Source organism: Bos javanicus, chromosome 25 (assembly GCF_032452875.1).
Source record: "Bos javanicus breed banteng chromosome 25, ARS-OSU_banteng_1.0, whole genome shotgun sequence".
NCBI classification, from domain to species: Eukaryota; Metazoa; Chordata; class Mammalia; order Artiodactyla; family Bovidae; genus Bos; species Bos javanicus.
This window is the reverse complement of record NC_083892.1, coordinates 2,776,027-2,794,305: the sequence shown is the minus strand read 5'-3', so window position 1 is coordinate 2,794,305 and position 18,279 is coordinate 2,776,027. Positions and strand designations below refer to the sequence as shown.

The window sequence follows — 18,279 nt, the reverse complement described above, 5'->3', positions numbered from 1 at the left end:
TTTACGTTAAGTGTTAATTTGGGAGCTGCAGGTGACAAACACTAGTTCAGGGAAAACTCTGAGAGATAGTGAAGGACAAGGAAGCCTGGCGTGCTGCAGTTCATGGGGTCGCAAAGAGTCAGACACAACTTAACAACTGAACAACAACAAGGGCACCAGGAATGCTGGTTACAAATAACACTTGGCTTGTTGATTTTTATAAATGTTAGATTACAGCAAGTATTATTTGGCCATGGAATGATCTTTCAAAGCGTTTTCCGCACACAATTCTTGACTATCAGAGCACTGGGTATTGAAGCACACTGTAACTACTTTAACTCCAGAAAGAGAATCAAGGGAAGGAATGGACACTAACCAAGAAAAGAGAGAAAATTCCTCATTTTAAGGAAGTGTGGTGCCAAATAGGGACAAAAATAGAATAGGAATATTTCATTTCCATTTCACTTTTCATCTCAGCTGTTACCGACATGTTATAGTTAAATGCTAATAAAAATACAATCAAGCAGGAATGGTTAGAGGGAATTATAATAAATTCTAATGTTTTTAGTATTCATTTACACATTATTTCAATTAAAAAACAGAAAGCCAATTAAAGTAGGTAAATGAGGGTACTTTGAGCTCCAGGGGAAATGTCTCATGTGAATATGTTAGAGAGTTATTGCTATTATTATTTTCTGCCACTTAATGAATCACTCTGGGGCTTGTTAAAAGTTAACAGTTGATCATGAAGTTTCAACTTTTAATAAGTTGCTCTGGTGATCACCACAGGCATCTAGTATTCCTTGTGGACCACCCTCATTATGAGGCATATGGGTTGCCTGTTGTTCTCATAAATGAATATCCTTGGGAGGGGGAGCATATCAGGAGGGGCCTCTTACAAAGTCATGTTGACAACTTGTTGGTCAAGCTCTGGTTGCCCTCTGAGGGAGGGAAACACAGCTCCCTTGTTCTTAATTAAGCTTGCCTCTTGTGGAGACAGGGCCTCTGTTGAGTGGGAATACTTTCTCATAGACAGATTAGGGTATGGTTGTCAAGATTTATTGATCTCTTTTAAAAGGAACTATTTATTCATGGAATGTCATACATCTGAGATTTGCTTTAAAATATTCCAAAACAAAATAAAAACAAAAACTGGATAGGATAAGTGAAACAAAATAGGCAAAATGTTGATAACTGGTGATGTCTACATAGGGGTTCATCATATAATTACTATGTTTGACAATTTCCATAATGAAAATTTTAAAATACATATCTATAAAAGGATTATTAATCTCCAACATTTATTATCTTAAATCAGCTACTGCTCTATGTATTAGAACTCTTTGCAGTTACAATTTACACTGGCTTAAACAATAAAATGAAGTTATAGATTCATGTATTAGTAGCTGAAAAGTCCAGGGCAATTCTAGGTGTCAGGTGATGCTTGATTTGACAGCTCAATGGTGTCACCAAAACCTGCATCATATATATCACTGCTCTGCCTTCTGTGGTATTGTTTTCATCCTAAGGCTCACATCTCTCATTTCAAGGAGACTGAACATCTGCTGGGTTACACGTATCATCCTGCAAGTGTTGGATCTGTTCTACTGTTTCCAACAAGTCGTGATGGGATTGCTTAAGGTCACAGGCCTATTCCTGAGCCATCTTTCTAACCAAGGATGGAGAAACTCCTGGGGAGTAAATGAGTTCTGAAGTTGAAAGACCTTATACTGGACTTTAACCCACTGTCCCTATTTACTTGGGTGCATAACACATCCTTTACGGAATAGCTCTGCACATCTCAGTGTTCTCTGCTTACCAGCTCGGAACCCACTGACAGAAGAGATTTCCAAGACCCTTCCAGGTCCTTTTACACACCTCAGTGTTGAGAGTTCTTGGGAAGAGATATGCCAAGGGTCTGAAGGACCCCCTAGGACTGTGTGTGCACTCAGGCCCTTGCTGAATTGCAGGCATTCGGGTCCAGCACAAGCACTGAAGAGCAGACGTGGTGGGGGAACATGCTGGGAGGAGAGGCAACCCGAGCGGAGGTGCTTTCCCTGGGGTGCACATGGAATCCAGTCTTTCTACCCCAGGGTGAAGCTCCCTGAGCTCCAAGCTAGAGCATTCAGGCAGCTGGAATGATAGCCTTAAGACATTCCAAGGTACCCAATGTAGGACACCTCTGTGCACTCCTTGACAGGACCTACAAGCTCTTTGCTTCCATCTCTTCTGATAAAGAACAAGATGAGAACTCACAGCCATCACACATCTGTCAAGCAGTCAATACCTAAAGAGAGCACACTGGGACAGGTGTGCTCTAAGTGACCAAAGCTAATGTTTGGTGCCTATGGTAGCTTTTTTCTGTTCGATGTAAGTTGATCCTTGAAGGACATGGGTTTGAACTGTGAGGCCCCACTCACATGGGGAGCCTACTGAATAACTCAATACTAAAGTACATGATCCATTCCTGGTTGAAGTTGCAGAACCACAGATCCAGAGGGCCAATGGTAAAGTCATACACAAATTTTGAACTGTCCAGCAGCTGGCACCCCCCAACCTACTCCACTGTATTTTCATTCTTATATTTATTATAAGTCAGTTTTGTGTCCAACATTGAAGATTCAAGGCTACACAGGACAAAGCCACTGCCCTCTTGATGCTTGTATTCTAATGGATGCAGATAGACAAAAACAACAAACCAAGTAACTCTACTTTGTGATACATGCTGTGAAGCACAGCACTCAGAGTGGTGAGGGCAGATATGACTGACTGAACAACAGTGAAGGTCAAGAGAAGATAAAGCCCTTGTGCAAGCTTGGGTTTCAAAATGTGGGAGCTGTGGAGAGATCCAAGAGGAGAATATTGTACAAGTGCCTCTTAACTCAAAGAGTAAGACTCGGGAACTCTCTGGCAGTCCAGTGGTTAGAACTCCAGGCTTTCATTGCCAAGGGCACAGGCTCAATCCCTGGTTGGGGAACTAAGATACCACAAGCCACGTGGTGCAGCCGAACAGATAAAAGACCAGAAATATGAGCCTCTCCTTTAAGGAGGATAAATAGCTTTGATGTTGGGTAATGCTTATCATAGTTACGGGATGAAGGAAACATTTAAAAAACATTTCCCTAACTCCACGTAAGAAACTAAATTTTAAAAAACCAGAAAAGAAAAAAAAGGCGGGGGGTGGGGGGCCTTCCCTGGGAGTCCATGGGTTAAGAGTCCTTGCTTCTACTGCAGGGGGTGGAGAGGCAAGTTTGATCCTGGGTTGGGGAACTAAGATCCTGCAAGCTGCACAATGCAGTCAAAAAAGAAACTATTGGCCTTACTCTACTAACATTAAAAATATGCATATTTATTTATTTGGCTGCACCAAGTCTTAGTTGCAGCATGCGGGGTCTTTCAGTCACAGCATGTGAACTCAGTTTTGGTATGTGCGATCGAGTTCCCCGATCAGAGATTGAACTCAGGCCCCCGGCCTTGGGAGTGCAGAGTCCTAGCCACTGAATTACCAGGGAAGTTCCAATCTACTAACATTTTTTTAAAGATTGCTTTAAAGCTTAAAGTATCTAACTCTTCTCTTCATGAACATTAAATATCCATCACTTTTACATTTTTTTCAGATGCTCTGAAACTGTTCAGTGTACAAGTCATTGTTGTTCAGTCGTTAAGTCGTGTCCAACTCTTTGCAACCCCATGAACTGCAGCACACCAGGCTTCCCTGTCCAAGTCATAGACAAATACTTAGTGTGGAAATCATGATTTTGGAAATGTTACATTTATTGGCTTAAAAACTCAACAGAAAGTCTTCTTACTAAGCTCTTCCTTGAAGGTGCAGGGTATTCAAATACAATAAACCTTTACATTTTTGTGCTAGTGCTTAGACCTAAGCAGTTCGAGATTCATCATCCTACAGTGGTGGAAATGAGAAGTGATTCTGATAGCTTTCCTACATCTGAAACTGAGTGAAAGACAAGAGCTGGCTTACATAATTCCTCTCACAGGAGCCAGATGGGAAAACAGCTTTAAGTGAAGTGCAGGCACTATCATCATGGATGAATTATACAGGAAGAAAGCCTGACAAGATGCCTGACTGTGGAAAGAAATTCAGTGCAGCCCAGTACCCTTGTCTCCTGGAGAATTCATACACAAAGAAACCCTACATGTACACTGGGTTTGGTTGATGCTTTGAACAGTGCTCCAGCCTTGCTCCCCACTGAACCCACACAGGGAAGAAACTATAAAAGCGCCAAGTGTGGAAGAGATTCAGCAACAATATGCTTTTGTAACTTGTTTGAAAAGAAACCTAGAAATAGTGTGTGGCTAAAGCTTCAACTGGAGAAGGCAATGGCACCCCACTCCAGTACTCTTGCCTGGAAAATCCCATGGATGGAGGAGCCTGGTAGGCTGCAGTCCATGGGGTCGCTAAGAGTCGGACACGACTGAGTGACTTCACTTCCACGCATTGGAGGAGGATATGGCAACCCATTCCAGTGTTCTTGCCTGGAGAATCCCAGGGACGGCAGGGCCTGGTGGGCTGCCATCTATGGGGTCGCACAGAGTTGGACACGACTGAAGCGACTTAGCAGCAGCAGCAGCAGCAAAGCTTCAACACTTTCTACTGAGGGCACTTTAGAGACTACACAGGAGAGAACCCACAGAATGTTGAGGAAGCCTTCAGCAAATAATCACTGTGTGCCCTGGAGGGAACACTCCTGAGATAAAAGCAATGGGCAGCCTTGATCCATTACATGTGAACAGGAATGAATCAGAGAATGCACAAGGCGCTCAGTAAACACTGGTCTGTGGTATGAAATGGTTCAGTGAATGTCTGGAAAACCCTTTACAGTGTTCAAATCTTCTGCATTACTCCCAACTGTCCAGATGGATAGAAAAGAAAGAAATGTGAAGTCCCTCAGTCGTGTCCAACTCTTTGCAACCCCACGGACTGTAGCCTACCAGGCTCCTCCACCCATGGGATCTTCCAGGTAAGAATACTGGAGTGGGTTGCCATTTCCTTCTCCAGATCTTCCCAACCCAGGGATTGAACCCAGGTCTCCTGGTAGGCAACATTTTATTATCTAAGCCACCAGGGAAGTCCATTGGCAGGTCGGTATAAACCCCTGACAGGGTTTCTGCCATAAGTCATAAGAGGTCACTGCGGAACCAAAGAGCAGGGCTCCTCACTTGCTTTGTGCAGGGTGTGTCATTCATTCACATAAGCACACTGTAGAGTTAAGTAAAGGACAGCAGAAAACATGTTCACTAGGAAAACAAAGAACTAGAGCTCCACGCGTCCTTACCTTGTCCTGAAGAATCGAAAAGGCTACTTAGGATTCTTTGTCTCAAGTTCTCCAGCAGAATTAAACACTGTTCTCATAGTTTCAAAAGCTGATCGAAACACCAGAGTTTTAGTTTCCAAGCTCTCCTCCTGTACTTCCCCTCCAGTCAAGAGAGTGGAAGTTCTCAAGATCAGCTTGAGGTTACAGTCAGCTTAATGGCCAGAACTCTGGGTATGCAATGGTCCCAAGACTGTGACCACTGGGATGGACCAATGCAGAGGTGTCAAAGATCTAGGGGCTAGACTAGATCAGAGATCTACTTCTCAGAAGCAACCCTGGAGCCACTTGTAAGGCTGTTAACTGAACACACAAAAAATAAAGCACCTTCTGGTTTGTCCTAGAAATCATCTGGTTACAAAGGTCACATTAGCGAGACTGAACCCAGGGTCAAGTCTGAATTCATTTTTGAACCAAGGTTCAATAGTTTTAGTTTTATATTGTTGTTTTAGTAATCAGCTCTCATTCCTGTGATGAGGTATAGAAATGCCTTCTTCTAACTTCCACACATCCAACCCAAATTCCAAACATAAGGAATAAGACACCGTGCTGCTAACTAGTGGCTAAGACTTTCCCACTGGAGGTTTCTCATTCCCCAACTGGATTGTACTGCTCCTGTGTTCCTGTCCAAGTTTCTTTCCAACTGTCACCTTTCAGTCCAGGGAGAGAAGCCACATTCCTCTTTATACTGTGGGAAATTTTGGTGACTTGTGTCCTGTGTTCTCTGAGGCACAACTCACAGAAGGCACAAAAGGTATTTAACAAACAATTACTTGAAGTCTACTACATTCATATGAGGAATGGAAGGAAATCCCTACTCACTCTCAAGCCCACTGATGGACAGAAACCCTTCCAGTGCATGAGGGGTTAATGGAGCAGTGGTGCAGTGGAGGACAAAGACAAAGTGGAATAAGGTCAGAGGGAGGGAGATTGCCTCATCCACTTCAACAACTGACCTCTTATTTGTTTTGGGTAAGCAATCCAGTCTTTCTTTCCCATCACCTACAATCTTGTAAGCTCCTATGTGTTTCCACCGGTGTTACAATTACATCATCTCAGTGGAGCATCAAGAGGAAACTAGATCTCTTCTGAGGACCAAAGACCAGGCAGAATGACAAAGGTTTCTGAGCTCTACCAGAACAGCCAGCCCAATTAAGACAGGTCAGGTTATGCTGTAGAAACACACAGCACCAACATCCCAGTAATTTAACACAACAAAAGTTTATTTATTGTTCCTACAAAGTGCATTACAGGTCTGGCAGACCATCTAGAACAGATACCTCTCCCCAGTGTGGAAGGTCAGCATTCCAGACTGTTCTGATCTCATGGTTCCTATATGCTTACATGACTGAGGCAGAAGACAGCACAAGAGTCCTGTACCAACAAATAAGTGCTTCAGTCCAGAAGTGAGACTTCTATACAACCCACTGCTCAAAACTATCTCAGGACCCTGTCGAACGAAAAGGAGCAAAAAAGGATAACCACTACCCCACTTTTTTTTTTTTTTTTGGCTGTCCCACATTAGCTTACAGGATACCAGTTCCCCAACCAAGGACTGGACCCAGACCCTCAGCAGTGAAAGTGAGGAGTCCTACTGGACCGCCAGGAAGTCCCAACCACCCCATTCTTACTGTTCACTGGGATACAAGCTCCACAGCAATAAGCATTTCGTGTCCTTGTCCATTATCATATCCTTAGCTTAGAAGACTACGTGGGAACTTCCCTGGTGGTCCAGTGATTAAGAATCTGCCTTCAAATGCAAGGGACATGGGTTCAATCCCTGGTTGGGGAACCAAGATCCCACATGCTTTGGGGCAACTAAGCCCGCTCACCACAAGAGAAGCCTGCACACTGCAACAAAGACCCACTGTGGGGAAAGAAAACAAAAAGGCTTGTTGAAAGTCTGCTCTTCAAAAAAACAAGTACCTGGACACATAATAGGACCTCATTAAAACAAATGCATGAATGCAGTGCCAGCAACTAATCCATAGGTGTATCCTGGGAGAAGAGACAAGAGTTCCAGGGGTGTTAAGATTGAGGGTGTTGGGTAAGATCTATGCAGAGCTGGCTGTGCTTAGCAAATAATTCTTGACAGAGTTCATCTTGGGGAAGGAAATGAAATCTTGCTGACAGCGACACACCAACAGATCAAGTGACTTACACCATAAAGCACTGAAGCCAAAGGACAAATCAACTGAGCAAACCACCACAACGAGCGCTCAGCTCCTGGAAGGAGCTCCAACAGCCACAGATGCACTAGCTCCTTCAGTGTGGTCAGTCCACCCAACACACCACTGCGGATCAGAGAAAAGGAAAGGACGTGGACACTGTCTGAGACTCCACTACCAGCATGGCCATTAGATACTTTTCCTTCATCAATCCCTCTAATCCTCAGAAAACCCTGAGTTGAGCTTTATCTCTATTTCATAGAGAAAATGAAGACTTATGCGTGTTTCAGTAACCAAGAAATTAGTTTTACAAACTTGAAACAGATCCAATGTCATCCAGGCTGACTGGGCAGGGACAACATACAGATCAGTCCAACTGATCCTGTCTTCAGGCCTGACTAGTTACAGCTAAGTGACAGCCAACAGATCCACTAGTTATGGGGTCTTAACAAGTCCCTAAATCTCTCTGAGCCTTAACTTCCTTGTTTCTAAGAGATATGTTAAAGACATTATTTAACTCCTTTCCTAACACTACCCGAAAGCTCTAGAAGGAACACATCTGAATCAGGGCTGTAGATAAAAAGGTATTATAAGAAAACCCAGAATCCAGAGAGATTCTCAGCAGTCTATGGTGTGCTGAACAGAAACAGAAGATCCCGTGTGTTTAACAGTTTATTGTCAGCCAAGGAGGTGCGGGTTCCCCCACCTTCACCTACCACTTAGCATCAGCTCCCAAACCTTTGGGCTTGGTCTCCTGCTGCTGGATTCAGAGCACCACGCCCAGTGACCCACAGGATCCTCCCTACTGCACACACGCCAGTTCCCAGACAAGCATAACCCTCTCCTTGTTCTTGATAACAAACAAAAGCCAAATTAAAATGCGAACAGACAAAAAACTGAGAAATTGTTCCTGAATTCCCATTAATATCCATTTAGGCCTCAGAAAAGTACTCATGTTCATGGCTCTTTTATCCTATTGGCATTGTGAGGTAAGGAGTCTAGTTTATTACAGAAAATTCTTTACATCTATTATATTGTTGTTGTTTAGTTGCTAAGTCGTGTCCAACTCTTTGCAACCCCATGCACTATAGCCTGCCATCTAATATAGACTGAATGGTAAAAATTCCAATTCATGTCCACATGACCTCATTAGAGATATTCTCCTTTTTTCAAACATCACCAATGAGAGGTATGATGGTGCATCAGTTCACCTGGCAGATTCTCCACCAGTAAAGTAAATTATTTCATCACAGTAAAAATTGTGCTGAAAGGATTCCAGAGGTATAGAAATAAAGATTCATAAAGGAAGTCAAAACCATGTCAATTTTGCAAACACTGTCCAATGACAAGAGTAAGAAAACTCAACTTGGTTTCTGGAAAACTTCATGTTAAAATTCATTTCCGTCCCAAAAGACTATTGAAACTGCTAAGTCGGCTACCTGAAAGACAATGTATGTAATCAAACACGTATATTACTGCTTTTTATTTTGGAAAACTATGCTACAAATGTTTCCATCATATGTGCTTAACAGTGGCTGGAAGATCAATGAAAAACAATATTTACCTCTGTGACCACAGAAGACTGGTGATCATGACTGCATCTGCTATTTGAAGCTGGTATTGCTATTCTGTCAGCTACAATCCCAAAAGCTTTTTCCCTTACTCGGGTTCTTAGAACACCTATTTTCCTAAGGAATTCAGTGATAGTTCTAAGTAAAAACAGTAAGTAGTACAACTAACTACTACTGTTTCCTCTCACAGTCAACCCTAACTTCTTTCTGTGAAACATGATATTTATATCACCAAATTTTCCACTGGTAAAAAATTCTTCAAACTTTAGGGTTAAACTCTGGTTGGTAAATTTTTTAGACTAAGAACACTGGATAAGCTTTTCTTCATTGGTGTCAATCCTGGTGTCAAAGTCTTGAGCATTCACTGATGCTTGCATGTGTTATAGATGGGTTCTCCGGTGTTTAATAAGGTGGGAATTTTGACTGAATTTTTTTCCACACTCATGACATGTAAAGGGCTTCTCTCCTGTGTGAATTCTTTGATGTGTGTGGAGATGTGAATTTTGACTGAAGCTTTTCCCACACCAGGAGCATTTATACGGTTTTACTCCTTGGTGTGTGGTTAAGTGCTTATTAAGATCTGACCTCCATCTAAACCTCTTATCACACTGCTGACATTTATACGGTTTCTCCTCAGTGTGAATTCTTTGGTGCTTAATAAGGTCAGAACTAACTCTGAAGCTTTTCCCACATTCCTGACATTTAAAAGGCTTCTCTGTTGCACGTTCTTTCTTATGAAGCTCCATAAGTTTCAGCAGCTCTTCCTCCCACCAGTTGGAAAGTTTATTTCTTTCCTTCACTGGAAAATCTTGGTGCCATTTCCCCAGCCTATGCACATCACCATGATTTTCTTTGCCTGTTGTTTTCTGATGAACATTCACACTGGCTTTTTTTGATACTATGTCTCCTGGTGCTTGTATTTCTAAGTCAGAAAGACACATGAGTTGATGATTTTCCATGTCATTTTTCAGTTTTATCTCTGTTGGAATAAACATAAGAATCAGTCTACTGTATGTCAGAGCAAGATAACTATGGGGATAGAAAAAAAGCACAACATTCACTGATTTTAAAATATATACATAGGGAAGTAGAATCTTAAAATGTTAAGCCCTTGGAAAGGTTCCTAATCTAGGCACATTTCTCCTCTTCCCATGGTATTATTTACCTGAAAGCAGCTCTCCAGGATTGTCTTTGAACATTGGAGATCCTTGAATATATGGCTCTTCCCCTTGCTCTAAATACATCACTTTAGGTTTGGGGAGCACAAATAATGCTGTGAAATAAAAAACTGAGGTCAACGACTAGAACTAATAAATGGTTCACTAATTTCAGACTACTTCAGGAAAAGCAAAAGATACTTTAACCGTTTGTTATCCTGAATGGTTAAATGGATACTCTCATATCCAATATTAAGTTTACACTATACTGCATTTGTGACTGGGCATGAAAAGCAAAGACTGAGAAAGGAACCTAAGCTAGATCGACAGGAATCCAGTGCAAATTCCACATCTTCTGACACCACTTCTCCATATTCAACTAAGGAGTAACCAAACTCCAGAGCCTGCAGGAAACATAGACTGGTGCTATTACGTCTTCAGGAAGACTTATACTGGATAAGACCAGGTTTAGGTGAGTCGATGTGAAGGTCAATGGGCATGTATCATGCACAAATGATACATGCCATCATTATACTAACTTTTTATTGGTTCTCAAGCACCAAACACTGGACTAGAAAAGATTTCTACCACTCCCATAGCTCACTGGTTCACATCCAGGTGGCAGAAACAGGCAAGAATTACTTAGTGAACTTACTCCAAATTGTACTGCCAAGTATGGAAAGTATTCATTACTCAGTCATTCCATAAATACGTACTGAGTGGTTATGGTGCACCAGGCACCCTCTATGTACCAGGGACATAGTGGAGAATAAGCCAAATCCCCGGCTACCACAGAGCTTATCATCTCATGCAGAGTCAGACACTCTAACATCAACAGACAAACAAATGTCAGGAAGTGATAAATGTTTTAAAGGAAACTAAGGAAGGGTAAGAGAACATTTAAGGTTCTGTTTCTGTGACACTATTTTAAATAAGACTGTGAAAAAAGCTGCTTTTAGAAAATGATACCTGAGCAGAACCCTAAGGTGAGTTTTGTCATGTGACAGAAAAGTGTACCAGGCAGAGGGTAAGAGAAAGAAATGAGCATTTGAAGTCCATGAAACAGCAAGATGACAAGAGTGAAGAATGAAGCAAGAGCACAAGTGGCAAGAGATGACAGCAGATGAGAAGCCAGACCTTGGAGGATCCTGGGGGCTGTGGTAAGGAATTTGGTTCTAATACTGAATATATTGAGAAGTTATCATAGGTTGTTCTTTTTTTTTCTTTAAAGTTCTACCAGCTTATTGCTACCAACCCATCTCCCTCCACCCTCATGCATGTGTGCTCAGTCATATAACCCCATGGACTGCAGCCTGCCAGGCTCCTCTGTCCATGGACTTTTCCAGGCAAGAATACTGGAGTAGGTTGCCATTTCCTTCTCCTATGACAGGTTTTTAAGCAGAAAATGTCATGATCTGATTAGGCATTTTTTTTTTGGCCGGATCATGCAGCTTTTGGGATATTAGTTCCGCAACCAGGGATTGAATCCACACTCTTGGCATTGAAAATGAGAAGCCCTAACCAATGGACTGCCAGGAAATACCCCATGATTAGGTTTTTAAAAGACTCTGGCTACTGTGTGGAAAACTGAGGGTGGGAGAGCAGGAGTGGTGGCAATGGGTGCCAGTAAGAAAGTACTGAGGTGAACCTTGTGGCTGAGATGAGGATGTGAACAGCGCAAGAGGCTGAGACATGATCCAATTCAAACTACACTGTGATTGTGGAGCCAAGATGATCAGTGATGTGTTAGTAGTAGGGTATGATGGCAACATCACAGTAAAAAATGATCCAGGGGTTTTCTGGCCTGAACTTTAGGTTAATGGTTGTGTCTTTCAGGGAGACAGGAGAGAGTAGAGCAAAGCAGATTTGAAGGGAACAAAAATTTTGGATAAGGAATGAACATGTGAACTTGGCAGAAGCTCCAAGGTTTCCAGATACACCTTTCCTGTGGTGAACTACTATCTGAGAATCAACGAGCTACTGAAACAGAGATTCTCTCACGGGGGTAAAAGCAAACCAAGAATGTGACAGATTAGTCCATTCCTATGCAAAGGGAAGAGAATTTTTACCTAGAGAGATGACAGTCTCATAGTTCTCGTGCATTACGTCATTGTAGAGGGCCTTCTGAGTGGGATTCAGTAGTTCCCATTCTTCCTGGGAAAAGTATATGGCCACTTCCTCAAATGTCAACAAACCCTAAAGAAGAGAATGGCTTTAACTCAGAACTTGCCACTTGAAAGACAGCCCAACCATCTGGCCCATGATTCGTATGTTAGCCAGATATTAAAGGAACAACACATGATACTTTTTAAAGTGAGGAGGCAGAAAAGAAAGAGGGAAGGGATCAGTAAGCCCAGGAGGTACCCAGTTCCCCTGGGAGATCATCTGAGTTAACATGCTTTTGAACACCTGCTGGGCAGGGTGGGTCACAGACAGCAGGGAGAAGCAGCCCCAAGAAGCTGGAAAGCACAGCTCACCTGGGACTCAGGCAAGATGAACTCAGGAGCCACTGTCCAGTCTTTGGTGTTTGTTTCCTCAGGAAGGGCTAGGATCTGGTAAGTAGGTACCACTGTGGATAAAAAAGCACCACAGAAATTTATCTTCCGTTTCTAAACATACTAGGCTCATTTCTAAAATGTAAAAGATTCTCATGTTTTCAGGATTGATGAGATACCTTTACAAGTGTGTGTGGTGTCTAGAAATGGCTCTCTCCTTGTAGATAAAAACCACTGAATCTACCAGCCCCTGAAACAGGTTCCCTAATCTTCCTGAGCAAATTTATGAAAGGAAAAAACCTGTTATCCAGTCATGACATGAATTGAGAACAAAATACTCAGGGACTCTAGTGTACAGTAAGAAAAGTTGCTTTAGCTTTTTTTGATTTTTTATTGTTACTTTTTGCCTATATACAATTTTATTCACATTTTGTCACTGATAACCCCTTAATTCCTTCTGTTTTTACAAGGACAGGTGGGCCCAATCCTCTCTACTTTTCTAAAGAACTGAGTTCCCAGTATCATTACCAGGGTTCTGCAGTTAGGAGATTTCTGTATCTTAAGCCAATCTCCACCCTCAACCCCACATGACCTATTCTACCGCCACCTGGGGGGCATCCTAATTGCTAATGTAGCTGCATTAGTAGATCCACAGGGCAGGGTAACCAGAAAGTGCACACACATTCTGGCTTAAATTATATCCCACCTCCCAGGAGAAGAAAAGTAACATGAAGATCCTTACCCCTCTCACATACGGGCTCAGGTTCTTTGTGGGTATTCCTGCTCAGTGGCTCTTGTAGACCCTGGTGTATATTCCAAACTTCTTCCTCCAGGGACATGCCCGCTGGCTGGGACTCTGCTGGCTTCAGCTGGAAGCCTGGGGCCTCTGCTGCTTCTCCCAAGAGCACTGCCTCCTTTCCCAGCTCCTGGACTGCAACCTAGAAATAACCCCCATACTTGTTACCACAGAACTGACTTTTGGTTTGGGCTTGATGGGAGAGGGAAGAAAAAGCAGAGAGTGCAGACTGCGGGAAAAGAGGGAGACGCTGAAGGAAATGACACAAAGACCTAGAGATACCAGCCACCAATTTTCCACAAGAAAGATCCATAAAACATGGGAAAATTGGGAGAAACCAGTAAAGGATGTGGTTACTGCCAGCTCTCCAAGACAGCAGTCCCACCTCCTGAATTCAGCCCAGTTCGGCCCACAAACAGGGTTGCACAGGCCACCTGTTCTCATGCTGCCTTGACAGGCTTTCTCTCCCAACTTAGATCCTTGCCTTAGTGGTTTCCTGTCTTCTAATTATCTCAAAAGATTAAGGAATTGAATTTAAAAGTTGTCCTGTCAACCAGATATTCCACATGGTCAGGGAAGATTCTCACAGACAATAGGGATGAAATGGAGGAAAAAAGCAGGAGAAAAGAGCCATAGCTCTGACCTATGTTCAAATAATTTTGACAAACATGTGCCCTCCTGGTATTCACAGTGGGCCTGAGGCCAGCTGGTGAGCTGTCACCTGCCCAAGGGCATGTCCTGGATCCCCACTCAGAGCAGAGCCAGGAACAACCACTGAGAGAGGGCAGTGGAGGCTCTTGCCTATGGTACAGAGGACACTACCCCTCAGGGTCTTTCTTCTCTCAGTTACTCTGCTGGGATTTCAAATCTTTCTTTCTCTGTGTTCTTCCTAATTTTTCCCCTTCCTGGGCAGTCATCCCCTAGTCGGTTGTGTTTTTTTTTTCCTTCTCTTCCATAGCTTCGCTCTCTTTTGGTCTCTCAGAGTCCTTTCTTTTCTGATCTGCCCTGAACTCTCCAGCTCCTTAGTGCTTTTTGTATGTTTCTAAGAATTTGAGGTCCATCTCCTTGGCCAAGCCAGACTAGGCTCATTACCCTCAACACACCCTGGCTCCAAAGAGAGCAAAACTCAACTCTGTCCCTAAGGCCAGGGAAGTCTCTACCAGGATCTCTGAATCCTATGGGCTGACTAAGGCTGCAGGTCTGTGCTTTCAGGTCCTGCTTCACAAGTGCTAATGGAGCAATCCAATAGTGACCTAATCCATTTTTTCTCCCAACTAACTGCCCCAATATATCCACCTTCACTCTATTTCAATGCACATCAAGAATTTTTCTCCTCACCCCACTCCTTGTTTGGCCAGTTTCCCTTTGCAAGTGTTCTACCAGGACCACAGCCTCCTCGATGCTCTGTGGATGGTGTCTGGGTGTCCCCAGGCAGAATGGTTAGGAACTGCTCTAGCACCACAAGTTCCAAGATCTGCTCTTTTGAATGAATCTCTGGCCTCAGCCACCGACAGCATAATTCCTGGAGCTGGTCACTAGCCTCCCAGGGTCCAGCTGCTTCATGACAAAGGAAGTTTCGGAAGTGCTGGTGAGACCTCTCAGGAGTGAGACTGTCTTGTTTGTGGGGCATGTTTCTTATGCTGACTGGAGTTCTCTGCCACAGGCCCCTTGGTCTCCCACAGAGCCCTGAAATGAGCATTCAAGTACTTACACACCTTCAGATCTACTGTCATCATTTTGATCTAGGAACAATTCTGCTCCTGTGCCAGATACACCACCAGCTCCAGATCTGACAACTGAGGCCCAGTCTGGTCTGGAACAAAATCAATAAAACAATCTTCTTCCTAAGGCATTCAGGGCAGAAAAAAGTGCATGTCAGTAAGATGCTGTCACATGAACTTTACTATCTGCTAGTTATAATGAGAAAGATGAACTTTAAAAATCAACTGCCAGGGCCATGTTTTTCTACTTTCTATTATTCAACTTAATACAGCACAGTTTACTGAAGACAAATTCCAATAAATCACTTTGCCTTTAAAAAAACAATCAGGAAAAGTATATGGATGAGAAAACTAATACCCACTGGCTGCAAGGAGTTCGGGGATTATCCAAAGATTTAACTGAAAAACTTCCTACGTCATTCTCTATTGTTAAGTAAATATCAGTAGAATATTCTGAGTTTGTCTTAAATTTTAACATATTGTCCTAGTCTGTTTTTAGTAAGAGGATACAACTTCTATAACCTTTGTCCTTCTGGGAAGATGAAAGCCTTCACTTCCTGGACCTTTTGAGGTGCTCCTTTCCATTGTATCAAAACTTGTAGGAGAGCTGCAACAATGAGACCAGAGCGGAAAGGAAGTAATTAGGAAAATGGAGCCTTATTCTTCTGAAAAAGCATCCCTCAATAACTAGTTGTTCAACATTTATTTTGGCATTTCTTTGCAAGACACATAAAAAACACTATGTAGAAGATTTATATCCGTATTTCAAATTTCTCTTGACCTAGGACAAAACTACAGCTGACCCTTGTTCACAAACTGTTTATTCAAATGTCAAGTGGTGAGACTTCCCTGTGGTCCAGGGGTTAAGAATCCGCCTTCCACTTCGGGGGGCCTGGATTTGATCCCTGGTCAGGGAACTAAGATACCACACGCCCCAGGGCAAGTGAGTCTAGTAGGTAACTAGGGAAAGCCCACCGGCTAAAAAGAGCCCGCACGCTGCAAAGACCCAGCACAGTCAAGAGATTTTAAAAAAAGGGAGCCCACGTGAGTGGCCATTACATTCAACTGCTACTGATTCCTTTCAGATTCTCCAAGGGTCCTTTAGACCTCTAAGCGATGCTGGTGGGCGTGGGAGGAAAGAGCTGTCTGTCTCACTTTCCCTGAGATAACCAGAAGAAAGGGCACAGAAATTCTGCTCAGGAAGCCGCGGTATCCGTAAACGGCCGGCTCCGGATGGCCGGCCGGCTCAGGGGGCGCACGGGACACTAAACAGGCTTTCGCAACACGGAAGCTGATCTCTGAGCCTAGGCCTCTCGTTTCTCCCGCGGTCACATCAGCCAGTAAAGGAAACACCGGTGGAGGCAGCAAAGTGGACACGACGCGGGGCACGCCTGCGAGCACTGGGCCTACGGGCAGTATCCGAGAGGCCTCCAGTTGCGCGGCACGGGGCGCCACCCGCGCAAAGAGTGCAGAAATCATCCTCAGGAGCCTGACGGCGGGCCTAGCTCGGGTCAGTCCGGCTGCCCGGCTCGCAAACGCCCCCGGCTGCCCAGCAGTGGCGGGGGTCTCTCGGCGGCTTCAGAGCCGGTGCCGAACTGGAAGCCGCCTCTAAGTTACCTCAGACGGCCTGGCTTCACGGAAGCCGCTCCCTCTTCCCAGGGCTCAACCGCAAGTCGCCTCCAGTCCAACAGTGGCTCTGAGGAGGACTGCCCCCGCCTCGCCGCCTAGCGCGCCACTCAGAGGCTAGAGGCGGGGGTAAGAGGGGTACTCCGGGTTCCACTTAGATTCCCCGGGGCCGGAAAACCCGGTCAACCGGAAGGGGAAGTGACGTACTTCCGGAGAGGGCTCCGCACCGCCCATTGCTTTATCACGGCTGCAACTGAGGAAGCAGCCTGTCAGCGAGAAAGAGTTGACGCCGCGAAATCTCAGGCCCTTGGAGCCTGGGGTCCCTGCATGGGCGCCGCCCTCTCGCGGGCATTTCTTCCTCCATCGCTGCGGGTGGCGGGCGGTAACCCATCGTCCCGCCGGGTGCAGCCCCCGTCCCTGCCGGTACCCGAGCTGGGCTCCCGCCGCTTCTCACAACCTCCTCCAGTACCTGGTGTTTACCTAAAACAATAAAATAGCCTGTTATTTTTGTCAGAAAAATTAATTTGGGAACAATTTAGGGTTGGAATATGTAAACTCGCAACCGTTAGCAAGTCTGGCGAACGTGACTGAAGAATCCAAAGGAGGAAAATGGAAGGAGTATAGTGGGTTTTCATTGGCTGAGTTTTGACAATCTCCCATTGGCAGGTATTTTGCTGGGCCAGTAGAAATTCTTCTGGTGGGTAGAAAAGTAAACCTTCTTCCTGTTGCTGATGCAATTGATGTCTAGAGGTGGGGCATGATATCTGCTCCTTTGAGCTCTGATTCCATTTTAAATAAGATAGTAATTTTCACAAAGGCAGTTTTGTCTTATTAATCTGCTTTGTGAGAGGTGCAAGCTAGACACTGAGACGCAATCAAAGTTCCCACAGCTGACTGAGCACTGCAATCCCTCTGTCTTACAAGACATGTCAAGAACCAGAACATTGTCACTTACAGAGATGGCTTGGATCATTATAATGTGTGGGGAGAAAGCTTGAGTTCTACAGGGACAGATACCTCCCTTCCTTTGTTCTCTACAGCCAATATCTATTGAGAACACTCCCTCCTTCCTTCAAAGGGGAAAAGGAAATCTGGTCTCCTAAAACCGGGAATCAAAAATTCCCTGGCAATCCAGTGGTTAGGACTCTGCGCTTCCACTGCAGGGGGCACAGGTTTGCTCCATGGTTGGGGAACCAAGATCCCACATACTGCACAGTGTGGAGAAACAAAAATAAAAAACTGGCATGGACACCGATGAGGAAAACAAGTGCTTAAGCAGAAGCTAAATTAAGCTTCTCCACCTTTTTCAACTGCCTGTCCCCTCACCGAGGCCATCTCCAATCTGATTTCCATTCTCTTTCCATGCTCCCTTTGTCACCACGCCTTCCTCTGCTGGGTTCTCACTCCAGATGCTGCACCAAGCTCACTGCCTT

General features: G+C 44.2%; 1 protein-coding gene across 4 annotated transcripts; it reads right to left on the bottom strand.

Annotated features, from left to right (window-relative positions):
* Positions 1–6,514: 6,514 nt before the first annotated feature.
* Positions 6,515–17,050, bottom strand: LOC133238174 (zinc finger protein 75A-like). 4 transcript variants are annotated; one of them, XM_061400991.1, is made up of 8 exons: positions 16,838–17,049; positions 15,743–15,827; positions 15,215–15,343; positions 13,446–13,641; positions 12,686–12,777; positions 12,278–12,404; positions 10,217–10,324; positions 6,515–10,030 (listed from the first exon to the last, which is right to left on the bottom strand). In XM_061400991.1, the coding sequence occupies exons 3-8, from the start codon at positions 15,233–15,235 to the stop codon at positions 9,432–9,434; spliced, it is 1,143 nt and encodes a 380-aa protein (XP_061256975.1). In that variant the 5' UTR covers positions 15,236–15,343; positions 15,743–15,827; positions 16,838–17,049; the 3' UTR covers positions 6,515–9,431. The 4 variants fall into 4 exon arrangements, with proteins under 4 accessions (XP_061256975.1, XP_061256978.1, XP_061256976.1 ...); XM_061400994.1 differs by lacking the exon at positions 10,217–10,324 and having other exon boundaries at positions 16,838–17,050; XM_061400992.1 differs by lacking the exon at positions 15,743–15,827.
* Between the last annotated feature and the right edge of the window lie 1,229 nt (positions 17,051–18,279).